The sequence below is a fragment of the Saccostrea cucullata genome, unplaced genomic scaffold (assembly GCF_032062105.1).
Source record: "Saccostrea cucullata isolate Sc308-1 unplaced genomic scaffold, CSIRO_AGI_Scuc_v1 ctg1161, whole genome shotgun sequence".
Classification (NCBI taxonomy): Eukaryota; Metazoa; Mollusca; class Bivalvia; order Ostreida; family Ostreidae; genus Saccostrea; species Saccostrea cuccullata.
In genome coordinates this window covers 82,191-96,283 of record NW_026923477.1, presented here as the reverse complement: position 1 = coordinate 96,283, position 14,093 = coordinate 82,191, and the positions used below count along the sequence as shown (strand labels likewise).

Sequence of the window (14,093 nt, the reverse complement as noted above, 5' to 3'; positions counted from 1 at the left end):
TAAATTCAATTAATGATTGGATTGATCGTTTTAGTGAAGGAAGGCAGAGGGTTAAAAATGATACTTGCCATTTTGCCCAGTGAAAGCAAGTTTGAAAAGATATGTGTTTTTAATTAAGCAATTTGCTATCAAAGACCACCAAATTACACTTTGAAAAATAGTTGAACATTTGAACAGGAATATAATTATTAAATACCTGAGACATCGTTTATTTTTGATTTTAAACATATTAGATATGATAAAAAGGAGGCACCCACTCTCTATCCACCTTGAATAAAGGTCTCTTCCGAGACAGAAGATTTGTGTTTTAATAGTCGCCATTTTTATTTTTGGAAAGGATATTCATATCCACCCATTCTGTTGCCAAGATTTGACCATTTCTAACATATGAACTGTTCTTGCCATAAAAATTAACTAACATGGAAAGAAATATAAAACTCAGAAAAATCTTTCAACTTTTGTGACAGAACGCTACGGAGGGGGTCACGTGATCGCCAATATCACGTGACTCGCGCATGTGCAGAACGGTGGTTGATGTGCATTAAAATCGGAGAGGATTAATTAAAAATATAATCAACATTGAAAGCAAATATTATTTCCTTTATGTAAGTTATTCAATTAGTTCGCAAACTTTTTGATCACCCCTCGTACATTAGTATATTAACCTATGTAAACAAAAACATGACACTGACCTTGTTTACATAACAAAGGAGCTCTAACTCTGTCTTGCATCTCGACAACTAACGATCAAATTTTTGATACTCATTAGAAAGACCCTTGTTAAATATTTGTAAAAATGGAAAAATAAATTTTGAAATTTTAGTTGAAACTGTGTCCATGCCCCTTTAAGGAGAACTAGTAAGTTGTTAGAACTTGTTAAGGTCTTCCGTTACCAACGGAAGACCTTCTACTGATTCTGTTGGTAAAGATTATTATTCTTTTTATGCCCCCGTAAACGAAGTTTTGGGGGTATATAGTTTTTGTCGTGTCCGTCCGTCTGTCTGTCTGTCTCTCTGTCTTTCTGTCTCTCTGTTTGTTTATCCGCAAAAACTTTAACCTTGCCCATAACTTTTGATTTAGTGAAGCTATGGTTTTCATATTTCAGATGTGTATTCCTTGTGACAAGACCTTTCTTTGGGTACTACCAAATTTGACCTTGACCTTGGAGTTTAACCTACTTTTACACAATAATTTTGAACTTTTACTTTGGGCATATCTTTTGAACAATAAATACCAGGACATTTGTATTTGACATATGTATTCTTTGTGGAAAGTCCTTTCGTAGGATACCAACAACCTTGACCTTTTGACCTTGGAGATTTCCGTACCTATGAAAAAATTTTAACCTTAGCTATAACTTATGAACAATTAGTGCGAGGGCTTTCATTCTTCACATATATAATTCTAATAAAAAGACCTTTTATTGGATACCAAGAACCTTGACCCTTTGACTTTGACCTTGGAGTTTGACCTACTTTAAAAATACAACATTGACTATATTTTTGAGGGGTTCGGACTAGGGTATTCATACTTCAAATATTTAATCCTTGTGACAAGCCCATTCATTTGATATCAAGAACTTTGACCTTGACCTTGGAGTTTGACCTACTTTTTACAAACTTTAAACTATTTTGAACAGTAGGGGATGGCGCTTTCATACTTCATATGTGTAATCCTTGTGACAAGATATTTCATTGGATATCCAGAATCTTACCCTTTGACCTTGACCTTACAGTTTGACCTACTTTTTACAAACTTTAACCTTGACCATAACTTTTGAACGGTAAGGGCCAGCGCTTTCACACTTTCCATACGTAATCTTTGAGACAAGGCCTTGCTTTAGAACCTGACAACATTGACCCAGAGTTTGTCCTATATTATAAAATGTTAACCTTGGTCTAAACCCTGGAACAGGTGTAGCTAGCGTTTTTTATTTAGCATTTCTTGTGAAAAGGCCTTAGTTTGGTATCAAAATATATGATCTGCATTTAAGAAAGCTTAACCTTCGATATGTTGCTATATGGGGGCACCAGTGTTTCACAAACACATCTTGTTTTTTCTTCTACTTCCTAGACGCAAACTTTGAAGCCTAATATTTCACTCATTTCTCAATTGATTTCGCTCAAATTTTCAGAGTTATTAGAAGTTACTAAACTCTATCAGAATGCTGTCAAAAATTTCAAAAAGTCACTACCGGTTTTGAGTTATTTCCCTTTTAAATAAAATTTATAGGCTTTCGTTTCCAGACAAAGGCTCAGAGACGGCTAAAGCTGGATCAGAAATTCTACTGATTTTAGATAGGATTGAAGTTGTGCACATCGGTTTTTGTTTTTCGATTTCTCTATTCAAAATGGCGCTATAAAGGGGTCAAAAATTAGAACGCTTAAAAGAACAAAATATTACTCATATTTTGCTTCTTATCTTCTAAACTAAAAATATTTTGTTAAAATATATAGAACATAACTTGTGCAGAATTAGAAGATCTTTCAAACGATGTGTCGGGAAAAGGGCTGACCGCTAAATTAAGGGATCTAGAGGGGCCAATTTTTTCCCAAATATCTTAAAAAGTATTGAGAATTTGTTATATATCAAAGAAGCAAAGTTTTTGAAAATGTCAAGATTAATCTATAATGGAGTCGTCAAAATACGTCCAACGTCGTCACTTCCTACCAAACCGGAAGTAGTCGGAAAACGAGTATTTTTGCCGTTTTTGACAAGTTTTTGGGCAACATATGTCTCTGGGAGCTTAAAAATTAAAAATTAATTTTTCGTGTGTCGTCATCACTTCCGGTTGAATAGGAAGTAGCAAAAAATGGCTTTTTTGCATTGATTAACATAGCTTTAGAGGATTCAAAGCATTTTTGGGCGTTTATTTCTCGTTTTTGTTAAGAATGAAAGCTACTTCCAGTCAAACAGGACGGAAGACCTACTCGTTGCTTTGCAACGAGCTTTGCTCTAGTTTCTTATCCTTTTGATCGTCAATATCTGTTCAAAATAAGAAATGAAAAACAATGAACCATGAACAACATATACTACACTAGTTATGGAAACCTATGAATGATTTACGATCACACTAATCTTACTCCTTCATGGCTCCTGCTCCCACTCTTATAGGCCCACGTTTGCTGTGCTCCAAATTTCCATTGATTAAGTGGGTTGGCAATCTTGATTGTTGTTTGTTGTTTCATATTTCATAAATTCTCATGTAAATAGTTACTGTTGTTGATATGTTGACTCCGTATATCCAAGAACTGTAGAAATAGGCTCCACAGAATCTGCAACATCTGCATGTATTTACTATTTAGATAAATTGACAATAGACGAAATGACTTCATCTTTTAGATCGTCTTATTCTTCAGTGCTACTCAAATCTGTGGTAATATTCCATAAAAAGCTGAATATAACGTTTATACTGAGTATCTCTAATCTGATTTGAAACGCAACAGTATGCTCTGAGAAAATTCAGTTTTTTTTCTGGATCCTGTCAGGAGGTTATGAGTGGACTGTTGGACTGTTTTTGCTGACAAGATCATTCTGTTGATCATAGAACGAGAAATCCAGTCAACCAGTATATCACGATTGCAGCTTTTCGAATACTATATAGAACAATTTCTGGTTGATGAAGAACAATTCGATTGAATTGTTTTGAATTCGATATTTAATACATATAACATCTAATTATTCAAAAATTTGATTTTTAAGGGTAACAATTGAATTTTTGCTTATACTGTGTATTTGCAATGATGAAATAACCGTAAAATAAGTCATTGAGCATCTTTAAATACAGACAACATGATATATATAGAGATAACGAACAGTATTTATGTTCAAAAGTCCACTCAATCAATACAAATACTAGTATGTAGAGCAAACGCAGACCTCTAGAACATCAGAGGTGGGATAAAGTACCTGGGAGGAGTGAGCATCCCCTGTAGACCATTCACCCCCGCCTTGTGCACCGTGTAATAACCGGGATGCTATCGAGAAAAAAAATCCGTCGACAATTCAATTGTAAATAATGGCCTAACAATTTATATGAAAAGCGTCTGTCACCATTTGACTTAATAACAGATTTTATTTGTCGACATGGTCATTGTATCGAATAGAAAACTCATGAAATGATGACTTTAAGCGAGGCAGTTTGTATTCTTGTTTCATCAACTTCTTTGTCAATTCTACTTCATATGAAAACAAATGTACGTCTGCTGATACTGGAGTACAATTGGAACCACTGGGAAATCTGACAAATTGTTGGAAGACCTGGCCTGGGGGCCATAAAACTTAGACGAGCTAACTTCTTATCTCAGTCTCACTTTTTTCCAAAGGAATGTATAGTGGAAAAGTGAGACTGAGATCAAAAGTGAGCTCGTATAAGTTTTATGGCCCCCAGGCCTAGTCTAAATTGTATGCAAATGGGGTAATTTCAACTTTTTTCTAGAGACACTTCTATCATTAAGTTATATCCCGCTAAGGCATGCGTTTGCTGTATTGCATCTCCTAATTTATTCGTTACTCAGGTGCATGCTCCGACTACGATCGGTTTTAAACTGAGGCAGGCCACCGCCATGTAAGTCGATAATTTAACAATTTCAACAACCTCGTTCAAAGTCAGCGAATTCTTTGGTCGTTACAATGACATAGTTAGCAATTATAACCTATCAGTGAGTAGTATTTTTGCTGACTTGTTTCATACTAATTCTAAGGTATTTGCTTTTTTATGTTTAAATTATATACAATATATATACATATATATTTCGCTTCTGCCTTATGGAAACATAGACCTCATGCCGGGTGTGATCGGTCGACAGGGTACCTTACTTGTCTTAAGCACCTGATCCCACTTGGAAAATGTCCAGAGGTCCGTTTCTACGTCATCTTATTTGTACAAAGAACTATATGCGGTATATTGCATATATTTGCCCCCACAAAATTCAAATTTTGAAAACTTCCTGAAATGAGCTGAATTCAATAAATTGTATGAGAAATATGAATTAACAGAAAATATTATAGTTTCAAAGCAGTGTATTCACAATTTTTCTTTTTATGACGTCACAAACTAGTCCGACTTAAATCCTTTTTTAGAAAGAGGACAAAATGGACAAAATTACAACAATTTTAGCTTTAAAATTTATAGAGCGCAAATTTGTTCAGGAACAATATTGACATATTTCATTGATATTATCATTCTACTCATTATATCAAAATATTGATCCTGAACACACATGCGCTCGGTGATTTTTACTCAAAATATCGACGAAATATGAACATTTTTCTGTAAAATTCATAAAAAACTGAAATTTACGTCATGTTTGTGACGTCATTAAGTACATATGACGTCATTACTTATGAAAATATTCAGTGCTTTGAAGTCAGCATATACTCCCCCTGTTTATGAACTTAATTAAATATATCTCCATTAAAGTTTGATTTTGGGGGCAAATATTGGTTATTACCAAATAAAGTTCTTTGAAATGTTTAATTTTTTATTTTTAAAAATTCGATCACTGATCGTTATCTTTACCCTTTTCATTCGGGCAGGTGCCATACTGTTCAAGAGGGTAAAAAAAATTACAAAGGTTTCATTATATTTGATAAAACCTCTTCGCTACATAATGTTATCAATATGATTTTAAGAAACTAAAAAATGCACACTTCAAACTGCAATATTAAAAAAAAATTAAAATGAAAAAAAGTTAACAAATTTCTTGATTTAGATTGAATAAGGGATTTCTATTTAATTTTGTGAAAGAATTTTTTTTTACATTTCTCAGGCATGTAGTAAAAATGACATGTAAACCTTCTATCCAAAAAGACTTCTGTAAAATAATTTCATTATCTAAAACACAGACTTTTTCAATAAGAATATACTTTAGAAAAAACAAATCACAATACAATTAAACATTGAATCGAAAGGTCTGTATTTAAAAAAATACAAAAAACTTTATTTCAAGGATGAGAATGATAGTTTTAAAGACATTGGCTTATCTTATAAATCATTAGATAATTTAAAACCTGGAACAGGGAAAACCCCTTATTAACAACAATAACGGGTAGAAATATTTTTATACTGGTTTGAAACCTCTGTATTGATCAGATTAAGATAAATCACGTTATAAATCCTTTTTTGTGTATCAAGAACAAATTCTTTATATAGATTTATTAGGTATTACACAATTTCAGAGATAAGCATTATAGTGCACCCTGGAGAGGTGTAAGACAGAAGAATTTACTGCATGGAAGTTTCATTGTTTTTATATAATGGTAGGTATTTTACCGGTATGCATTTTATTAATAGAATATCACTGAAAGAGGTATTTGATATTTCATTTTATAAAAAAAAAAGAATCCATTTTACATTTCGTATGAGTTTTAAAATATTGTGTTGTTATGTTTGCATGCAGATGCCAAAATGGACAGATCTTTATGTGTAGTTATTCGAGCAAAAAATAAATAAATAAATAAATAAATAAATAAATAAATAAATAAATAAATAAATAAATAAATAAATAAATAAATGAACTAATATTAAATATTTAAGTCAGAAGAAGGAAAGTCATGTGGTACCATGAGATCTTGCTGGAACCAATTTAAACAAGTCTGTGCATAACTTCTCAATTACTTTTATCGTACCATTTTTAAAAAAATAAAGTTATATAAAACAAAGAAATTATACGTTCTAATATTGAGTAAAACATATGTTTTTTAGGAAACCTATAAAAATCCCAAAGAACAAGACCAAAACACATTTGTGGACCTGTTTCAGGAATCGGTAGGTTGCGTGTTCAAAATAGAGGTATACAGGTGCATATAAACGTAACTGGCAATATGAAGAGTCTAAGTAAAAGTTTTAAAAGGGAAAAAATTCGACTCGAGATCTCTGAAGCATATATCATTTGCGTTTTGTTTAGCTTTTGTGTAGAGCTGTCACTTTAATCCTGCTCTTAAAATTCGAAGTTTAAAATAAGAAGACGTCACTCTGTTTATCAAGAGATTGGTATAACAGTCTTTGAATCCAAGGTTACTTAAGTTCATGAAATATGTATATATTTTACCGCATACTACTAGTGTAGATAGACGTCTCTCTCTTTTTTTAAAATTCAATATGCTTTATCAAGTTTTATAATTATGAAACATAAGGAGATAAAGAATATAAGTATTTAAGTATTAAAGATCAAAAGTCCATAAAACAATATAAAATAGGAGCTGAGCAAACACGGACCTCCAAAACATCAGAGGTGGGATCAGGTGTCATGGAGGAGTGAGCATCCCCTGCCGACCGGTCACATCTGCATGTGCTCCTTGTCATGATCGGGAAATAACGGAAAAATCCATCGTCAATTCACTGTATAAATAATGGACTAACAATTAGTATGAAAAACGTCAGTCAGCATTTAACTCATAAATAAATTGTATTTTCTGACAAGGTCATAATATAGACAATAGAACTTACGAAATGATAACTTTAAACGAGAATGCTGAAACTCTTGTTTCATCAACTTGTTTGTCAAAAATTTAACTCATTTTAGAAATTGTTTACATGTACAGAATACTTTGAGTATCGAATCAACTGAGATATATAAACTCCGTATGCAGGTGATGAAGGTCTATTGTTGCATAAGAAGTTAGGGAAGTTGACGATAGAAAAGTTAAAGTCATCACGTTTATCATAGAGCTTAATTGTTAGATTACCATTAACGTCTATTTCAAGTAAAATATTCAAATATGAAACAGATGTGTCAGACTCTGTGGTATCTGTTATCTCAAGCTCACCAGGATATATCTTATCGATATAAGAATGGAAATTACCATTGTCAATTGACAATACGTCGTCGATATATCTTAATGTCAAGTTGAAGGCCACAATAAATGTTTTCTTCTTTTCATGCATAAGATTCCGCACAAATGAGTATTGAAAATCTTCACCAAAAAGGGATGTTCATTTATAAGTGCTCCTTGTAAAATCTGTCTGTGAGTCTTTGGTACCATTGTGTCAAACCATATCTTTAAAAAGGAGAAATCTTAAAAGGTAATGCCTTATACAAATTACGTTTTTGACCCATAGAAAGGATGAAAATGCAACTTGAAGAAAATTTCGTTTATTATAAATTTTATTTTGTCTATCGTGCGATTGTTTTCTTATGTTCATATTACGATTTGTTGAAAGCCAGCAGTGAATATGTTAAAGTAATATCTGAGCAAATGTTAGGACAATATATTGTTTTGCCTATATTGTACTAATATTCTGGTAGCTTCAGGCAACAATTTGATTTTCATTTCCAACAAATTTTTCTCAGACAACAATTGTTTATTGTAGCCTCGAGAAACAAAAATTTAAAAATTGTGCAAAACTCATAATATGCCTTTGGTTTTCTCTTAACAAAAATATATATCTAAAAGCTATTTCACATGACCAAGATATTTAAATTAATCATATAGTAATATTCTCTTTCTAAATCTAGTCTGATACAATCACTCAACAGAAAATTTGTAATAGACACACCCAGAGTCAGGTGAGTAGTTTTCAGATGTAATTAATAAAGCTTCTATTAAAGTAAAGTTACAGTCGACAAAATTATCTAACTATATTTTACTTCTTTGTGCCTTTCAATCTAAACTTACATCAAGATTCACAATTACATGCATACTACATAAGTTTTTGAATAATATTTCTACAGATTCCCCGATCTGATTAAAAAATACATTTAAAAAAAAGACAAAGAATGTAAAAAAAAAAAAACAGACAATTTTTTAGCCAGCATTCAATCAGCACAGGGATTATGTCTGTACGGTGAAGCTGTTAAAAAAACTGCCCTTATCTAATAACCAATATGGTACATATGGACAATACATTTTGGTTTTTAATTTCAAAATAGGTAGAACTCCCAAAAAGGACAAGTGGGTCTTCTCAGAAGTATATTGGCGTATTCTGTTTAATGTTGGGATGTGTTATTATATCAGTTGTCATCGCTAGCGTTATCAGCACAAAGCTCCTACTACAAAATATACCATCATCAGTCGAACAACAATTAAGTAAAGAGGAGTTTTTGGAACAAATCCGCGTAGACACTTCTAACGGAGAATTGAAAGATCTTATGGACAGCTTAGAAAGCGGTATGGTAAAATAAAGTATACGAATTTATTATATAGCTAAAATGGATTCAAAATGAAGCCGATGGAAAATTTTTGAATGAAAAATATTTAGTATCTATTCAAAGGGCGAATAAAGCAAGCTTTAAGAAAAAGTTTCATGAAATAAAATTCTTTATATATTATACACCTATTCTTAAAGGAGTATAGACTCAGTTTTAACAGATTTTTTACAACCAATTATAATTTTTACAATTCCTACGTAAAGCATCATCAAATGATCAGGAAATATTTGAACGTCATTTGTTCATTAACATCGAGATACAGAACTTAAAGTTCTTCATAAGGTAAACAAGGCTCGTGCCTTGTTTTTTTTTTTTTTACACATAAAAAAATCATATTCATAACAGAATGAAATGTAGCAAAGCAATAGAAAATGTCGAATCGTATTTAAAAGAAACTTCTTTTTTGAAATTATCTACCCTGAATGAGCATATTTTAGTGTATTAACCTATGTAAACAAAAACATGACACAGACCTTGTTTACATAAGAAAGGTTTGAAGCTTCCAAATCTGTTCTGTATCTCGACAACTGACGTTCAAATTTTTAATAATTATTAGAAAGACCCTTCTTAAATATTTGTAAAAATGGAAAAATAAATTTTGAAATTTTAGTTGAAACTGTGTCCACGGCCCTTAACAAAATACCATTGATTTCAGCGAGAAAAAGATAATTGATACTATTTACTGGTATATGTTATTAATTGGTTAACGTTTTCCATTGTTTTTGCCTCGTATTAATGTTCTGATATTTTTTTGACATTTCGTTAAATATTCTTATAACAATTTCTATTTTATGTTAACTTTATTCATTTAGTCGTGAGAGCAGATATGGAGAACCTTTCAAATAAGACAAAGATGCATATCGAACTACTTCTACAAGCTTCACAAAACAAATCTGGTAGATTCTTATCTCATTTCTTATTGTGATCATAAACAACACTACTTTGTCACATGTACCTGGTAATTTACTGTAAAATTTATCTTGTAAAATATTTGCAGATTTCAATGTCTGGAAAGAGGAGATCAAGGGAGATTTAAATAGATTAAATCAAGCAAGAAGTAAGTAAATGTTTTGGAGAATCATATATTAAAATCATTATAATTAAATTATCCCTTTTGTAAAGGATGATTACAAAGTACGTGTAAAAGAATACAATTCAGCAATGAGAAAAAGAAAAAAACACTCTCAAATTATTTTTTTTCTACAGGATGCAAGACAAGCTGTCTTGACCAAGTGGATGGAAACTACCAGTCTTGTTATACTTGTGAAGGATTTATTAGATGTTTAAATGGTATTTTAAACAACCTAACTTGCGCTCCATCTCACGAAGACATTAAGATTTACTGGGATGATGTTGCAAAACAGTGCCAATTTATCTCAAGTACATGTGATCCACGCTACATTATGTAAACTAGAGGTACTGTGAGCAATTAGCTCACTAAATGATACCCTCGCCTCCCATATGAATATAATGACAATGATTATTTTTTGCTACGGGAACCCAAAATATGTGTCGGATCAAAAAAGGGAAATATGAATTGCACAATGGCAATATGAAACAAAGATTCTGTGAAAGTCATTCATTTGAATGAGAGGAGTTGCGGATAAGAGATACCCAAAGCGTAACAGAAGGATGGATGGATATTTCAATTACTATAATTATACGACTGTATGTCCGTCCGTCCGTCTGCAATGCTTTTAGATATTCATCATTTATCTGCAACTCCTCTTATACCTCTGAATGAAATTTAATGAGACTTTCATAGATTCTTTATTACAAATCGCATTGTGTACCTCTATTTTACTTTTTTATCCAACACTTATTTCGGTCTTTCATAGGAAAACAGAGTACAATTGCTATCTTTGAGACACGAGGCATGCGTATAATAAGGAAATATTAATGATTCAGCTAAGTCTTGCATAATTATCTACAATAAACGTATGAGTGCTAACCCCAATGTGTTTCTTTTGTGTTATCCATTACATTGGCTGCGATTTTATATGCGTTTAAATCTTAAAAAACACTAGTATTTCAAAATAATCGATCCACTTACCATTATTAGCAGTCAAAGCTGTGTCAAGCAAAGGCAGTTTGATGCTATTGGGCAATTACTTCATGTTATTTTCCGCATGTAATTTGCCTTTTATTGTATCAAAAATTAAGCAATTTGTGTCAAGAATCTAGACCTTTTAAGAACCTGAGACCAGTGTAATACGACAAAAAAAATTTATTACATTGAATTTCAAGAATAAATCTTTTATTTTGTCTAACATCAAATCTTTTTAAAACAATCAATTTCGCAAGAATATATATTAGCACACACTTGCGTTAGGCAGTTTAATGATTTATGTGAAATAAAAAGATAATGCTTTTAGAGGTCTTTGTTTCATTTATTCAAAGTATGTGCATTTATTGCTTTAATAGACTTGCGAGTACGATTACAATTAGTTTTCCTCATATTTCTTTTTTTGACATTTTTTTTTATCTTAAAACATAACGAATATTGATATATTAATATCAATGATGGCAATCATGGGAATATTTATTTCTACATAATTATAATAATTCTGTTTAATATAAAACGTAACTCGATTTAAGGTTCATAAACCCTCTGCTCACTCAAATAAAATGTTACTTGAACTGTAATGATTTTCCAAAAGAAATGTATTTTATAAGTAAAATTCAAACAATTATAGCATAGCTTGCGATGCAAATTTGGACAGAAAAAGACAATTCAACTTGGCAAATCTGTAAAGGAATAATAGACATTTATGTCATTGAGAGTTATCTCTCTTATCAGAGTATCTATGAACCTTAAGGTAGGATTCTTCTCTGGTTTTTGACTAGACGAAATTTTCAAAGTATATTTGCATATATATCTTATATATTTAAGTGTAAGATATTTTAAAGACCATGTTTTCTTTCCTAAGAAATATAAAGCAGATCAATACCACTTCATGAGAATGCAGCAGAATGCTGTTTTATATTTTTAAGTTAACAACTTTAGTTACAGACCCGATTGAATACCTTTCGGTATCCAAACGTGAGAATCTTCCGCAATGACCTTGACCTGACCTTGCATCTTATTTAAACGCTCAAATTTTAATCTCACCGAAACTATCACTTTGTGATATTGTCTTCTTGATTCTGTGAAAATTTCATTAATATTTGAATATAACAAATATGAGAAGAATCCTACCTTTTGTTCAATAAGATTTAACAGTATGAGTTTGGTTGAAAAAATACTATGTTTGACTAATACTAAAACTTTTGATTTACGACATTACTTGAATATAGTAAAATCTTTTATATAGGTAGAAAAAAGTTTGATAGTCTTATTCACATGAAAAGATTATACCGTGGGTATTTATTTTAAGTTGGGAAAGTCAACAAGAAAGATTAGCTGTGAAGAGATATTTTACGACTACATAATATTATTACCTATTAATACCGTATGTACTCGCTTATAAGTCGGTTTTTGGGAGTAACATTTTTGCATGATGTGTTGCCATTAGCTTCAGAATTAAAATTAGAAAAGAAACACGTGTTCGATAAAAGTTTTATAAAGTTAGTTATATCCAAGACTCAATGTTTCTGTTAACTTTATCAGTGAAAAAATTCCCGATTTACCCCCATTTTTTCTTTTTAGATATTTACGAAATCGATAATGATCAAGATGAAAAAAGTTGAACCACTTTCCATCGAATCCCAGTGCTTTAATTTTTAGTTTGAAATATATTGAGATTACGAACAATATGCAAGCTCAAAAGCCCAATAAACAATACAAAACTGTAGAAGAGCAAACACGGACCTACATTATACCAGAGGTCGGATCAGGTGCCATGGAGGAGTAATTATCCCCTGCCGACCGGTTACTCCGGCCAATGATCGAAAACAACCCCGAAAAAATCCTTAGATTCCGTCGTCAATCAGTGTGTAAATAATGGCATAACAATTAGTATGAAAACGTTAGTCAGCATTTGTATAAATTGTATATGATGACAAGGTCATTGTATCGACCATAGAACTTCGAAATAATGAGTTTCAACTAAACTGCTACTATTTTGTCTTTTATCATGTTGATTTACTGACATTATCTTTGAAAGTTAACCACTACGTTCTTGTATTAAAAATGGAAAACGTTTTTGAGTTTAACAATAACACTTGAAACTACATTGTTAACATTTTTTTGATAAGAAAAAAATGTTTCTATCAGATCAATAATTGATTGACAATGCCTTAACGTGTATTATCTGGTTTTTAACCTGGAAGATATTTCAGTATAGGTCATCAAGGGAGATCCCTGAGCACCAAAAGCTTATTTTTAGTATAAAAATACTGAAAAAGTATATATAGAACAGAAAAAAAGAAAATAACAGTTGCCTTTTCCCTTCCTTTTTTTTTTACAAGTTCAATATTCTTACCATCCAGGTTTATTTTTTATAACAAGAGTAGTCCTTTTGTCACAAATGGCTAAAACTGTTTAATAGAATAGGCAGAAAACGATATCTTTTCTCAGAATGAGCATGATGACAATTACAACTCAAAGCCTTTGTCTTGGTCCTTTGTGAATCCAATATGTATTTAGTTTGGGCGCCTTCTCTTTATTATTATCTGATATGTTTAAATTTTAAGGAATTTAATAATTATTTTATTGTTAAACAAATATTTTTCCCATTCAAATATAACCGTAATTACGATAGAAACCATTTAAATTAAATAATATTGTAAACTTCAACTGTTCATTAAGGTACACTAACGTACAAAACTTAAATGCATTTATAAAAAGAAAGTGGGGATATTGGCCAGACTGATGAACAAACATACAAGATTTTAATCTATTCTACCCTAAAGTTTCATTAGCAGGAAAATATTAAAATGCGGTATGAACAGGACACACAGATAACAGAAATCATTATATTACAAAGTTCAAGGTACCCC

At 31.4% G+C, this 14,093-nt stretch overlaps 2 protein-coding genes across 2 annotated transcripts in view; both read left to right on the top strand.

Annotated features, from left to right (window-relative positions):
* The first annotated feature begins 6,187 nt into the window (after positions 1 to 6,187).
* The window catches only part of LOC134264098 (uncharacterized), a 66,758-nt gene continuing 58,852 nt past the window's right edge, over positions 6,188 to 14,093 (top strand). Inside the window, exons 1-3 of the mRNA XM_062746402.1 lie at positions 6,188 to 6,261; positions 6,707 to 6,769; positions 8,460 to 8,510. Of these exons, the coding sequence (XP_062602386.1) occupies positions 6,259 to 6,261; positions 6,707 to 6,769; positions 8,460 to 8,510 (117 nt within the window). The 5' untranslated portion in view covers positions 6,188 to 6,258. The remainder of the gene's footprint in view (positions 6,262 to 6,706; positions 6,770 to 8,459; positions 8,511 to 14,093) is intronic.
* Positions 8,857 to 10,930, top strand: LOC134264097 (uncharacterized). The gene is made up of 4 exons (XM_062746401.1): positions 8,857 to 9,111; positions 9,965 to 10,048; positions 10,150 to 10,209; positions 10,359 to 10,930. Exons 1-4 carry the CDS (start codon positions 8,934 to 8,936, stop codon positions 10,559 to 10,561), a joined length of 525 nt encoding a protein of 174 aa, XP_062602385.1. The 5' UTR covers positions 8,857 to 8,933; the 3' UTR covers positions 10,562 to 10,930.

Bases quoted from the DNA above. Each gene is read 5' to 3' on its own strand.
- LOC134264097 (XM_062746401.1), top strand. From the start codon at position 8,934: ATGTTGGGATGTGTTATTATATCAGTTGTCATCGCTAGCGTTATCAGC. The intron at 10,049-10,149 runs GTAGATTCTTAT...AAATATTTGCAG, and splicing joins AGCTTCACAAAACAAATCTG to ATTTCAATGTCTGGAAAGAG. The intron at 10,210-10,358 runs GTAAGTAAATGT...TTTTTTCTACAG, and splicing joins TAGATTAAATCAAGCAAGAA to GATGCAAGACAAGCTGTCTT.